We start from the raw sequence: 14695 nt of genomic DNA on the forward strand, positions 1-14695 counted from the left end.
CAGTGAATTTCTCACTCTGTCTCTGCATGCTAAATGTGTGACCATGTACACATGTGAGACAGTGTGATACTGTATATATGTATATGCCTTTGGAAAGAATATCTGTTTTTGTCTCTCATGGCTTGGTTTAAAATCACAAGAAGGAAGGATTTGGGGAAATGTGTGTGATATATTTCTATAGCTGTTGGATGTCTTCTTCAATGGGGAGTCTATTTCTCTGGCAACCATGTTGTATGTCACTCCCTCATGGTCTTGCCCAATATTGATAGAATAGAACTCATCACTAAGATGTGCAATAGGCTTCTTTTTAGAATTTCAACCTCCTTTTATTGTCATTAAGATTTATGTAACATGTGAAGAAAGCTAGGCACTGAAGAATTGATGCTTTTGAACTGTGGTGTTGGAGAAGACTCTTGAGAGTCCCTTGCACTGCAAGGAGCTCCAACCAGTCCATTCTAAAGGAGATCAGTCCTGGGTGTTCTTTGGAAGGAATGATGCTAAAGCTGAAACTCCAGTACTTTGGCCACCTCATGCGAAGAGTTGACTCATTGGAAAAGACTCTGATGATGGGAGGGATTGGGGGCAGGAGGAGAAGGGGACGACAGAGGATGAGATGGCTGGATGGCATCTCTGACTTGATGGACGTGAGTCTGAGTGAACTTTGGGAGTTGGTGATGGACTGGGAGGCCTGGCGTGCTACGATTCATGGGGTCGCAAAGAGTCAGACACAACTGAGTGACTGAATTGAACTGAACTGAACATGAAATTAGCCATTTTGACCATTTAAAAGAGGACAATTCAGTAACATTTAGTAAATTCAAAATGTTGTAAAACTGTCAGTGGTTAAAATAACCAGACTTTATTTTCCTATCAGTTTTTATTTGTTCATATATTATCTTATATTTCTAATGGAATTTTAAAACAGAATAGTACCTGTTAAATGCTTATATAAGATGTAGATGAGTAAGTTTTCTAGACAATGCTTTCATGTAAAAGATTATACTCATGGTCAGCTAACCCAAGTGCTATTGACTATGACCTCATGTTTTGAATTGTGATTTTTAGTATAGTTTTTAAATAAAGTTATACTCTTAAAGAAATAGCTAAATAACATCTAATCTTTTGATCTAATGTGCATTACTTATATGTTAAACATCATTCTTCATTTCAATTAGTTATTAAATTACATTTAATCTTTTGCAAAGAGCACCCACTTGTAAGTTAGGAAACTGTCATTAACTGGACAACCTTGAACACAACAGTTTCCTTCTCTGAATTTCAGTTTCCTCAACCACTCCAGTATTCTTGCCTGGAAAATCCCATGGATGGAGGAGCCTGGTGGGCTGCAGTCCATGGGGTTGCAAAGAGTTGGACATGACTGAGCAACTTCACTTTCACTTTTCACTTTCATGCACTGGAGAAGGAAATGGCAACCCACTCCAGTGTTCTTGCCTGGAGAATCCCAGGGACTGGGGAGCCCGGTGGTCACACAGAGCTGGACATGACTGAAGCAACTTAGTAGCAGCATCTATAAGATGAATGGGATTTAGCTATTCAGCCGGGATCCTACTGTTTACTGGGCATTGTCATATACTGGAGATACTGTGAAAATAGCAGCATCTTTGTTGTCTTTCTTGAAGGATAAAGGAGAAAGTAGTATGTTATAATGAAAGAATTTCCTATTAATATAACACTATGCCAATACAAAGTATACTGATCATTGTAGTATTACCTCTGTAAATTTCAAGGTAAAAAGAAAAAGAAAAACAAACAAACAAAAAGAAAACCACTTTTCCCTGAGTCAATAGAGTTGTCACTCTTCCTTCTGATCACCTAGACTCATCTCAAAAGAGAGGGTAGACATAATCAGATGACTGTCGCACCCACTTGGGTGGCTGTAATCAAAAAGATAGATAATTGCAAGGGTTCGTGAAGATACCATAACTTTCAGGCACTGCTGGTGAGAACGTAAAATGGTGTAGCCACTTTCTAAAACACTTTGGTAATTCTTCAATATGTTAAGCATAGTGTTACCATAAACCCCAGCAATTTCAGTCCTAAATATATATACTGAAGAGAATTAAAAACATACATTCACACACAAATTTGTACATGAATGTTCACAGCTGCATTATTTATAAGAGCCAAAATTAGAAATAGTCCAGATGTCCATCATTTGAGGAATGGATAAATCAAATGTACATCTAGACAATGGAATGTTATATGGTAATTAAAAGAAGTGAACTACTGATACGTACTGCAACATGAATGAACTTTGAAAATATTATGCTGAATTATAGAAACCAGACACAAAAGGCCATATACTGTATTATTTCATTTATATGAAATACCCAGAAATGGCAAATTTATAGAGACAGAAAGCAGGTTGTTGGTAGCTATGAGTTAAGGGGAGGGAAGAATGGGGAGTACTGCTAGTGGGCTTCAGGTTTTAGAGGTGATGAAAATATTCTGGAGTTAGATAGTGGTGATGATTGTATAAATCTGTGAATATGCTAAATACCACTGAATTGTATTCTTTAAAGGTAGTTTTATGGTATCTGAATTATATCTCAGTAAAATATTTTTTCAAAATCATTAAAAGATAGAGATTCATCAAAGTGGCTTTCTCCTTCAGTCATCTTCCCAGGAACTTTGAAAGGGGAATGACTGCCTTTAGAGAAATAAGGTCTGAAATTAATGCTTTATCAGTCAGAGAAGTAGAAGCCCTAGATAACATATATAGGACTTATATAGAGATTTAACTTTCCCAATGATAATTTCTCATTTATTAGTTACATAGTAGATGAGAGGCTGTTGCTTTGGTGTCTTGTGCTGGAATTTGAAGTGAGCCACCTGGGCAGTCAGGAAGGAAGATGAATGTGAAGTGGAGGAAGCAAGGGCAAGCTGGACCCTGCAAGAATGGGCCAGAGTCCTTGAGGACAGGTGAATCCACACACGTAACTCACTGCTTCCAATTTCCATGTTAGAATTAACTTTCAGGAGAAACTGGTGACCTTCATCCAGCAACTAAACACACAGGAGCTATAACTCTGTCTTGTGCCTTGCACCTACCTTTCAAATTTAAAAAGGTGGCGACAATTTCACTTTTGTTTTCCAGTTCTCAGATGAGACGTCTCATGTAGCCAGTACTGCAAGGACAGGAAATTTGGAAAGCATAGCTCCTGTTATACTAGCTTGGCACATTAACAAATATACTACATATACTAACTGGATTAAAACAAAATAGATGGGAAAATCATGTTAGAGAGGGGACCAGATCCCTAGGTAGAGTAAAATTTATTTTAGGCACATGGTATATACTCAGTTATTATTAGTTACTGTTAGCTTTCTGGAGATGTATGTTGAATGCAGCTATCAATCATAAGGGACCTTGGACAACCAAGGAAAACTAGAAAAAAAATGATGGAGGGATGTTTGGCAGGACTCACCCTGCTCACCTGACAGGTAATGCCTACACTGAGCATGTGGCTAACTCTCCCTGTACTGATGGACATCAACCTTCTCTTCTTTGCACTGTGGCCTCCAAAAGCCCTTAGAGCCATTGTTCAATTCATTCACTGTTGTGTTCCCAGTGTTTATTATGATGTCTAGTACATAACAGGTGCTCAGAAAATATTTTTTGAATTAATGTGTGATAAGTACTACATAAAGATTATTCACTTAATAGCCACAATTTTGTGAAATCAGGTATGATTGCCATTTTATAAATGGGGACATTGAGAGTCTGAGTTTGCACTTATATAAAGTCAGACAGCAAGTGAGAGTTTGAACTTATTTCTTTATAATTCTTAAGAATGCATTGGTTGGGATACACTGTGCATCTCCCTGGTCCCTGCATTCAATTATTTTTCTCACTGGCTTATTCTTCAGTTTCTTATGAGCTTTGTTTCTATAACTCATCAATGGACACATGCAGATAAATCTAGGAATTAGGAAGCATCATTTATGAACTCCTTGGGACTGAGAGTCACAAATTCTATACTATGACAACTTCACCAAACAGATAGTCTTGTTGGTGTCTGCTTACATCATCGAATGGCAACTATAAACTTCAAAGGATTCAGTCTGCCTTACACCATAGTAGGTGCTCAATAAGTACCTGTGAAATGAAGGTAGCAAAGACTAGATGACTGACTTTCTACCTGTTTTATAACAGAAAACATACCCTACTGATGATAAATCATTAGTAACCTTTTCATTCATGAAGGTCACAGGAAGCATGATTTCATTTTTAAATCATTGATTAGCTTGAGGCGAATCATCTGGTGAACATAGGCTCTAAGAAGGTGGGAGATAATCTGTCTGCAATTGTCTCTAATTCTCCTCCAGATGCTCCAGACAGGTCCCCTGCTGATGTCTTTAAAAGAAGAAAGTGTATTTTCTCCTCTCCATTTTAAAGGAAGTATAGTTTCAGCCTGTGAATCATTAAGTGCCAGTAATACCCATAGCTATTTTATTCCAATAAACCTTAAAAACAGTTGGTTTGCTTAGCAAACATTCAGAAGATAGAAAGTGTGCATTTTCCAAAGGGATCTTCTTTAATATTTGATGACAAATGGGGTCCTGATGGAACAGTACTGTAAATATCTCTATAAATAACCATCATTTTCTCCTTTATTCACCCGCTCTTCCACAATGCCTTTATGCAGAGAACATTCTCATATCATGGAGGGAGAGCTTTATCTGGTGATTAAGTATCTCTCTGAAAATCACCAGAATGCCACTTCTAGGATGGCATGCATTTGAAAAATAAGATTATAAGAACCATAGCAAAGATTATAGACCTTTTTGACTGGGATGAATATATAATAGAAGTTACTTCCAAGGGCAAGAAAAGAGTGTCTCTTTTAAGAGAGGTCATCAGTGTATCAGTTTCCAAGAATTACTGCACAATTCTTCCAGGTTTTTCCAGACCCTTAACAAAGTGAGAGGCTCTTGAACTTTACTGTGAATCTTTCATGGAAGACTTTAGCCAAAAATATTAATGTCCTTACCAGTATTGGGCACATGAAGTTCTCTAAACAGTTTAACAAATAAAGGCAAATTTGGGATTTTTTTTTCAGGGAATTCAAGATAAAATCTGATAATTTATGAATTATTACTAGAGAGTGAATATTTTTAAGATGAAATTACAGTATAATATTTTAATTATACTAACAGAAGCAGAGGATATTAAGAAAAGGTGGCAAAAATACACTATACAAAAAAGATCTTAATGGTGCAGATAACCATTATGGTGTGATCACTTACCTAGAGCCAGACATCCTAGAGTACAAAGTCAAGTGGGTCTTAGGAAGTATTACTACAAACAAAACTAGTGGAGGTGATGGAATTCCAGCTGAGCTATTTCAAATCCTAAAAGATGATGATGTGAAAGTGCTGCACTCAATATGCCAGCAAATTTGGAAAAGTCAGCAGTGGCCCCAGGACTGGAAAAGGTCAGTTTTCATTCCAATCCCAAAGAAAGGCAATGCCAAAGAATGTTCAAACTACCATACAATTGCAGTCATCTTACTCGTTAGCAAAATAATGCTCAAAATTCTCTAAGAAGGCTTCAACGGTGTGTGAACCGAGAACTTCCAGATGTTCAAGCTGGATTTAGAAAAGGCAGATAAACAAATCAAATTGCCCACATCTGTTGGATCATTGAAAAAGCAAGAGAGTTCCAGAAAAACATCTACTTCTGCTTTATTGACTACGCCAAAACCTTTCGACTGTGTGGATCACAACAAATTGGAAAATTCTTCCAGAGATGGAAATACCAGACCACCTTACCTGCTTCCTGAGAAATCTGTATGCAGGTCAAGAAGCAACATTTAGAACTGGACATTGAACAATGGACTGGTTCCAAATTGGGAAAGGAGTACGTGAAGGCCATATATTGTCATCCTGTTTATATAACTTGTATGCAGAGCACATCATGGGAAATGCTTGGCTGCATGAAGTACAAGCTGGAATCAAGATTGCTGGGAGAAATAACCTCAGCTGTGCAAAGGACACCACCCTTACGGCAGGAAGTGAAGAGGAACTAAAGAACCTCTTGATGAAAGTCAAAGAGGAGAGTGAAAAAGTTGGCTTAAAACTCAACATTCAAAAAACTAAGATCATGGCATCTGGTCCCATCACTTCATGGCAAATAGATGGGGAAACAGTGGAAACAGTGTCAGACTTTATTTCTGGGGGCTCCAAAATCACTGCAGATGGTGACTGTAGTCATGAAATTAAAAGATGCTTGCTCCTTGGAAGAAAATGTATGACAAACCTAGACAGCATATAAAAAATCAGTGACATTACTTTGCCAACAAAGGTCCATTTACTCAAAGCTTTCATTTTTCCGGTAGCCATGTATGGTTGTGAGAGTTGGACCATAAAGAAAGCTGAGTACCAAAGAATTGATGCTTTTGAACTGTAGTGTTGGAGAAGACTCTTGAGAGTCCCTTGGAGAGCAAGGAGATCCATCCAATCAGTCCTAAAGGAAAATCCTGAATATTCATTGGAAGGATTGATGCTGAAGCTCTAATACTTTGGCCATCTGATCCAAAGAACAGACTCATTAGAAAAGACCCTGATGCTAGGAAATATTGAAGGCGGGAGGAGAAGGAAATGAAAAGGATGAGATGATTGGATGGCATCACTGACTCAATGGACATGAATTTGAGCAACATCTGGGAGTTGGTTATGGACAGGGAAGCCTGGCATGCTGCAGTCCATGGGGTCACAAAGAGTTCGACATGACTGAGCTACTGAACTACACTGCACTGAATGTTTTAATAATCTGGGAGTCAAAGGCAAGTGATAGCCATATTTAGAGTAGGTTGATGATATCATGTATGCTCATTTTTTTCAGATGTAAAATGTTTAACCATTATTTAAAACAAATCTGCATAATATTATGAATTATTCATTTTCAAATTTTGTACTGTAGAAGATCTATAGCGGTGTGGTTGGTTGAAGATGGGAAATAATTGTGGGATCGTGGTCTAGATTCATCATCTTTACTTGACTAGCCTCTCTCCACAGTATCCTCAACTAACACAGGATCCCTTTTTACTCATTTTTAGATGGAAGTTCTGCCTAATATATCCTGTATGAAAAGGTTCCTCTATCCAGTATGGAAGTTTAAGAATTAGTGATTCAGGTAAAAACACAAAAGACTTAAATCTTTCTCTCTCTCTCTTTATTTTTAAATAATAAGATTGCAGAATTCTAGTGACAGATTTTAGTAAATTAAGCAGTGTAAGAAATCCAGCAGAGATAAGTTAGATGATAGACAAGTCAAATTAGGGAAGAAAGTCAGTCTTGAGCTTTGATCCAAAGAAGGTCATTAGACTCCCTAGCTCAGGGACTTTTAGCCAAGATAGTCGCTTGGTGGTTGTACATCATGTCAGTTCTGATAATAAAAAATATCCACAAAGCACCATGAAAAAGCACAACACCAGGATGACAAATTTGAGTGAGTCAGTGCAAAAGAACTAACTAAAAGATGGACTATACTGCCTACAGATAGAATGATTTTTCCTCCTTGAGGGAAAAAGCAATAAATGGTAGGTAATCTGTCTCTTTGTAGGAAAAGAGAAAATGAATCACATACACAAAAAATTCCCAATTTTAGGGTAGTGCACTGTCAAATGGATGATACTCCCTTAACCTGATGATTCATTTATGTTCTATTTCTTTAATTGCTTTAGAATCTGCTATATAAATATTTGGTTTTTGTTTCTCGAAAAGGGGAGCTATACAGCTTATGCATGAAAATTGTGAGAGGATCATTTGAGGGTCTAATTTTGTATTTAGCTGCTTGTTCCATTCCAGAGTTGACTTCAGTGGCTGTCATATCAAAGATAAGTAGAGTAAATGTCAGCTGAATAGCAATGTGTTATATGCCATTACCTGTGTGATCACAAACGTGATGTTGCCACTTATAGAAAGGCCACAGCCCATATTAGTCTATGAAATCCAGGATTTCTAGGGTCTCAGGATATACAGCTTATTCAATTTTGACCGCCATTTTCAAATATTGCTTGTTGTATGTAAATTAAAACTTTTTCCCACCAGCTTTATTTCTGTATTTTATTCTTGAAGTTTATAGAAGGTAATCTTCTATGAGTGTGCTAAATGTAGTCCCCTGAAGAATCCTTTACCTGGGCCTGCCTTAGAAGACCAAATCATAAGCAAAGATAAATGGGTTGAAATCTAAACATCCTCTTGACTTCAGTAGCTTTTGGGCACAGATAAGTTCCGAGTGGTATACATGTTGGATCAGTCAAAAAGTTCATTGCGGTTTTTCACTAATGTCTTATTGGTCAACCCAATCTTTCCTACACTCTGATTCTTGCTCAGACCTGCTAGTATTGAGCCTCCCATCCACTGGGCAGTCTTATAGAGGGTACTGAAAGTGCTGAAGTGGCTCCTCTGTCAGTCAGATTTACGATGTAATGGCCTGTGTTTTTCTTCTCTTGCTTCTGTTCCAGTGTTAATGTTCTCTGCTTATGAATTCATTTGGGAGCGTCTCCCTCCTCCACTACTGCCAGTGCCCACCATGGGAACACTAAATGTTATAAAGTGATATGTTCTAAAACTCTGAAAGTATCATGTCAAGGGGTTAGATCAGAGATGTGGCATGGAAAAATAGGATGGCTCGATTTCCGATCAGTGTCCCTTTTGTCACCTGTACTACACACACCAGCTCTGTTGTGCTGTGCATCTTATAGGGTCTCGCATAAGATCAACCTCTTGAGCTACTGCCTGCAGCTTCTTCTCTAAAGGGACAGCCCCAGTCTGAGGAGGTGGGCAATAGCCTTCCACACATTAACCACTCAATCTCTGGCTTAAGGACTTTGTTCATAAAACTCTTTCTCTTTCCAAGTGTTCGTCCTCTCCATAATTAGACTTAGATGGAAAGTATGGTCAGAAACTCCATTTATTCCCAGCTTTGAGAGCACTGATACCTCCCTTGGTAATACCTCTCTTGTGTAAAAATCACAAGAATTTTACGAACTTGTGATTTGAGGACTCTTGTGCTCACCATATTCGGAGAAGGCGATGGCACCCCACTCCAGTACTCTTGCCTGGCAAATCCCATGGATGGAGGAGCCTGGTAGGCTGCAGTCCATGGGGTCATGGAGTCGGCCACGACTGAGCGACTTCACTTTCACTTTCACGCATTGGAGAAGGAAATGGCAACCCACTCCAGTGTTCTTGCCTGGAAAATCCCAGGGACGGGGATTCCGTCTCTGGGGTCACATAGAGTCGGACACGACTGAAGTGACTTAGCAGCAGCAGCAGTGCGCACCATATTAGGGGCATGAAAAGATGCCATACTTGGGTGAAATCCCAGATGTGTCTAAGCACCATGTCATCTCTACAGATGGTATTGTAGAGGAATAGGAATACACTATGGAAACTTCAGAGAGGGTAGGTGCATTAACACATACCACTAGTGTTTTTTGCAGTGCTTCATATTAGCTTTTGTTCACCTTCAAAGCATTTCTCTGTGCTGGCGATAACATTGAGAAATTACACATCAGTGGGAAAACTGCTTTCCACATTTTTCTTTTAATGATTTGTGCTTCTCATTGGGGCATGAACACCTTGGGTTCTGTCCAAATGGTATTTAGGATGAGTTTCTTCAAACAGTGCCAAGATGAAGTGGTACAGCCTGCTCGGTGCATGGTAACCACAGAGTAAGTCATTTTGTTCCAACTCATATGGCTTTTGTATTTTAAGCACAATTTGGAAGCCAGATTGTAGTGTTGAATGTATTTTTCCTCACTACATGGCTTTCATTTGTTCACACTAATTTCCTTTGGAAAGGAACACGATAACCAGTTTATCTTAGTCCTGACTGACCTGTTTTGAACAAGGATGAAGGTAGTGAGGAGAGATGGGATGAGTCCAGACCAGGTTGGTTCATGTAAGAAAAATGATGGAAGGAACTGGGAATGGTTACCCAGGTGAAGGGACAAGTTAGGGATGAGTCTAGTCTATAAAGGACTGAAGAGATTTCATTGAATTTTTCAGAAATTCTGTAAACACTGACCTTTCCCAGTTTGACCACTCTTAGCACTAATTAGTACCTTATATTTTTGCTGTTGAGTTCATTCAATTAAGCATTTAAATAGATATCATGACTTATTGTTATGTGATTGTTTTATATACCTAGTTTTTGTTTCTTCAATAATTATAAGCACCTTTAAATTCAGGAATTTGTCATTCCTTTCTTTAGGCAAAACTTATGATTATTGCATTGAATTACATGTGAAGGTACCTTTTTTTTTTTAAAATGATCTAAGTCCATAACATTGTAAACATGTGGTGGAATTTAGTCTCTGCTTACTATGCAAAATTCAGAGGCAAAAATATTAGGACTTTTAAAACAGATTCTTCTTTATTGGGCTCAGGAATATAGGTTGGAAATTCAAACCCAGAACAGAACAGACCATAAGAAATTGCTGATAAGCTTTTATTTAGCATAAAACTCATAAAATTTCAAACTCCTTTGGGGCCACTTATCCAATGCCCTCATTTTATTAATGGGCAAATCAGGGTGCAGAGACACAAGTGACTTGCCTCAAGTCTCAGTGAGAGTGAATGGAAGGGAACCTGAACTTGGATCTTCCTTTCCCAGTATTGTGCCTTATATTGATATCACTGTTGTGGTTTTCACAGTGTACTGGGAGCCCGTCAACAGGCTTGGCATCACATTTTGATGAAGTTGTAAATGTCTTTCTGTAATAAATGAGGCTATATATTGTCATTACAATAGGCATTTGGTTGCCTTTCAGCATCGAGTGTTACTGCAAGGCTGTGACCAAGATCTTACATCCATTTAACGAGTAATTCATTTTCATTTCTACTATATGCCAAGCCCTGGGCCAGGTGCAGAGAGCCCAGTGTTCTAGATGACATTAAGGTGTGCTTCTTGGCTCTCACTTCTGCTGATTGTCCCCAGTGGTACATGTAGCCTGAAGTCTAGTCAAATCAGCATCCCACATGGCAGATAGCCCTGACACAGTGATAGCCAAATCCTTGGCCACAGGCAATAAAGAAAAGTGAACATGATAATTTAATGGCCAAAACAGACTCTGTTGTATAAGTTTATGTGTAATAGTTACACAGATTTTTTTCAGGCATCTCCAAACTTACTTTTTGGTATATATAATTTTTTTTATAGTTATATACTATATATAATTATAAAGACAAATATAATCATAATAGTTATATATTGAGTCACTGCATGTATTCTTCAATAGATTCTGAAATGAAAACAATTATTTTGTTGGAGAGAAGTGTCCCTCTCCTACACATAATTTGTCCCCTACAAAAGATAGAAGGAATTTCTATGCTTAGAATGCTACCACCTGGCAGGAAACTTGATTATCAATTCATGTGGCTTTTACCAGCTTTGAAGCCAGGCAATTCTTGTCAAATTTTTAATTTGAAGAAATGTGCATTATTTCACATTTTGAACCTTGGGTATTTGTTATGACATTCTTTCAGATTTGCATAATTCAAAGTTGCATAAAATTAGACTGCAATGTTTTCTCAGGAGGGTGGAAAATAAAAAAAGTTGGAACCTTTGAGCAGGTGGTATAAACATTCAGGAAAACTAGAAGATGTAATCCTTATTCTTAAATAGCATCAGCTGCATTAGGAAAATCAAACAGATGTATATAAAGCACATGAGTATAATCCAAAGCAGTATTTCTCAGCCTTTTTGCTATTATGCTCCCCAAGAGCTTTTCTAGAATTTTTTTTTCTAATTGCCCCCTACTCCATGGAAATTTATATTACAGATCTACTGTTCATGTTCTATCTGTATATGTGTGCTTCATACACAATTTTAGTAAGATTTTTAATTCCCCAGTAACCAGTTTTCATCCTCTTAGGGGTATAATTTCCCTCATTTAGAGTGCATGATTTAAATAATACATGCCTAAGTATATGATAATAAAATAAAACCCAGGTTAACTACATATAAGACCCTGAAGATGAGAGTAATAGACACAGGGCATGGACAAAAATGTATAAATCAGTGGCTACAGATGAAATATGAAAAATCAAAATTAACCAATATTTAATTAAATTTTGACATGTACACACTAATTTAAAATGGATAACCAATAAGGTCCTACTTTATAACACAAAGAACTGCTCAATGTCATGTGAAAGCCTTGATGGGAGGGCGAGAATACTGAGTCCCTTTGCTGTCCACCTGAAACTATCACCACATTGTAAATCAGCTGTACTCCAATATAAAATGAAAAGTTTAAAAAGATGTTTGTGAAACATAATATTGTACCAGTTTCACATTTTGTTTCATGCTAAGTTCTGAAAAATTATATTACATTTGAAAACAGTTTGTAAGTTAGATTTTCTCACTTCTTAATAATCCCTGAAAAAATGAGTTACTTATAACCAAAGTTCAAAAACTGAATTATTTAAAACATTGCAAAATCTTTGTAGCAACACACACACACACATATACACACATATTTAAAGTGAGACATGAGTACATTTAATATATGTTACATAATGTTGGGTGGCAGTTCCAAAACTAGGCTTGGGAAGACTTCCTCGGGAGTGAAAGCTGAGTCCCACCTTGACTGTGCAGTGGGTACTGTGCCAGAATTGGTATATGGAAGACAGAGGGAAGCAGAAGGAGGTGGCAGCTCCCCTTGGACATAAGTGGTTGGTATCTTTATATATGTGTTAAAGAAAAATACTTAACAGAATTAATTATCTTTGGTTAAGGAGCTCTCTTAACAAGGCCCTGAAGGCCATATATTCATTGTACAAACTGAGTTCTTAGCAAGTGGGAAACATACAGAGATGTATACACAGACCCACCCTGAAAACAAAGAAGATATGTGCCATTTTTTTTTTACTGTTTTCCAACAGAATCCTGTTACTTCCTGTGAGCCCCATTTAAGTTTGTTTTTAATTGGGGGGGAGTGGTGTTGGGAGGAAGTGATAACAAAAGACAAAAGAGAAGTTGGATGTGATATAAATTGTTTCAGAAATAACGGGTTTATTCTGCTTATATTTTAGGTGATTAGTGTTTTAAAGTTTCTAAAAATCTTAAATTATGATTTTTAGTACAGTGTGACAAGAGTTCACTGATCTTGAGTTTTCACCACAGGTGGCCCTACTTTCCTGGTTATCATGGGTGGTGATAATCTTCTTTTTGACAGATAGGGTTTAGGAGTTGTCCCACATTAAACTTGGATTTATTATGAACATCAGGTCTGTATTGATCTTCATTTTTCCAACCTCATTTCTTGTTTCTTTCAAGTTACCTCTGGGAGATCTGTAATATTAGGGCTACAGAGGATGCCTTGTTGTTGAGAAAAGTTTGAAAAGTTGGCTGTGGTTATGTCTCAAGTTTACATTTAGAATTTCAGGGAAAGGAAGTTGAACGGGATTGGAACGTTGGTAATAGTAACAGCTTGCAATTATGGGACGTTCAGACTTTTTCAGATTTCAGTGTTGTCACTTTACAAGCTTCTTACAGATGTCCACAGGAGGAATATGTGCATTCTAGAACCTTTGAAAGATAATCAGGGAAGTGAAATGACTTGTCTATAATTATCTAGCCAGCCTATTGCTTGGCTTCCTTCTATCTGCTGTTGTTTAAACTGTGACCCTCTTGCTGTTTTATAACTTTTATTTTTCCCATTTTTTTGGGGGGGGGTAATGTTTTGTTATTTTTTTAATTTATTTTTCTCTTTTCTCCTTGTACTTTTTTTTAAAAATTTTATTTAAAGTACATCTGTATTGAGCAGTTCCAAGTCTCATATAATGAAGGTAAAATCAGTCATTACATGTAAAACACTGCTTGCCTTTGAATTTGACATTTTGGCCATAACTTTATCTTCTAACCCCTGGAAATATGCCCCTCCTGTTTGCAGTGATCTTTGGTAAAACATCTCACCTCTGAACTCCGTTTGCTCAAGGCCAAATGGAGAATTTGTTACCCATTACTACTTGAGAGGGATGACCTTGACTTCCTCTGGGTGAACAGTGTCACCTGAGGAGGTTCCCTTGGTGTCAAATGAGATTGCTAGTGGTATAGACCCACCTTGCAGGACTGGTGAAGAGTGAATGCAAGTTGGGTACAAAAAAATCAAGCTCCTGAGGGCAAATCGGAAAGCTTAACCGCCGAGACCGTAGAGGGTACGGCCCTGGCGTTTGAGAGCGTAGACCACATCGGTGGCGGTGACAGTCTTCCGCTTGGCGTGCTCGGTGTAGGTGACCGCGTCCTGAATCACGTTCTCCAGAAATACTTTCAGGACCCTACGGGTCTCCTTGTAAATGAGCCCAGAGATGCGCTTCACACCACCACGACGAGCCAGGCAGCGGAGAGCAGGCTTAGTGATGCCCTGGATGTTGTTGCACAGAACCTTGCGGTGGCGCTTAGCGTCGCCTTTCCCCAGGTCTTTACCGCCTTTCCCGCGTCCGGACATGGCTTCCCGAGGAGCAAATCAATAGCAATTAACAAGCTGGTCGTATGGTGTTGTCCATAGACAATAAATGACGTAAGGCTTGCTCTTCTCATTAGACGTTTTGCTACTTAGAATAAAGTTATTGACCAAAGTTGAGGTTTGAGAGTTAAGTATGTTTTTAATGGAAACATCACTAGCATCCCAGCCAACTGGAAAGTAAACTTTTCTAA

The 14695-nt window shown here is 38.1% G+C and overlaps 1 protein-coding gene across 1 annotated transcript; it reads right to left on the reverse strand.

Annotated features, from left to right (window-relative positions):
• Positions 1-14174: 14174 nt before the first annotated feature.
• On the reverse strand, positions 14175-14486 carry LOC129636542 (histone H4-like). The gene has a single exon (XM_055559996.1). The coding sequence runs from the start codon at positions 14484-14486 to the stop codon at positions 14175-14177; it is 312 nt and encodes a 103-aa protein (XP_055415971.1).
• Between the last annotated feature and the right edge of the window lie 209 nt (positions 14487-14695).

Source organism: Bubalus kerabau, chromosome 1, assembly GCF_029407905.1.
Source record: "Bubalus kerabau isolate K-KA32 ecotype Philippines breed swamp buffalo chromosome 1, PCC_UOA_SB_1v2, whole genome shotgun sequence".
Classification (NCBI taxonomy): domain Eukaryota; kingdom Metazoa; phylum Chordata; class Mammalia; order Artiodactyla; family Bovidae; genus Bubalus; species Bubalus kerabau.

What these genes read in the sequence shown, in the direction of transcription:
- LOC129636542 (XM_055559996.1), bottom strand. Translation starts at nt 14,486, where the DNA reads ATGTCCGGACGCGGGAAAGGCGGTAAAGACCTGGGGAAAGGCGACGCT.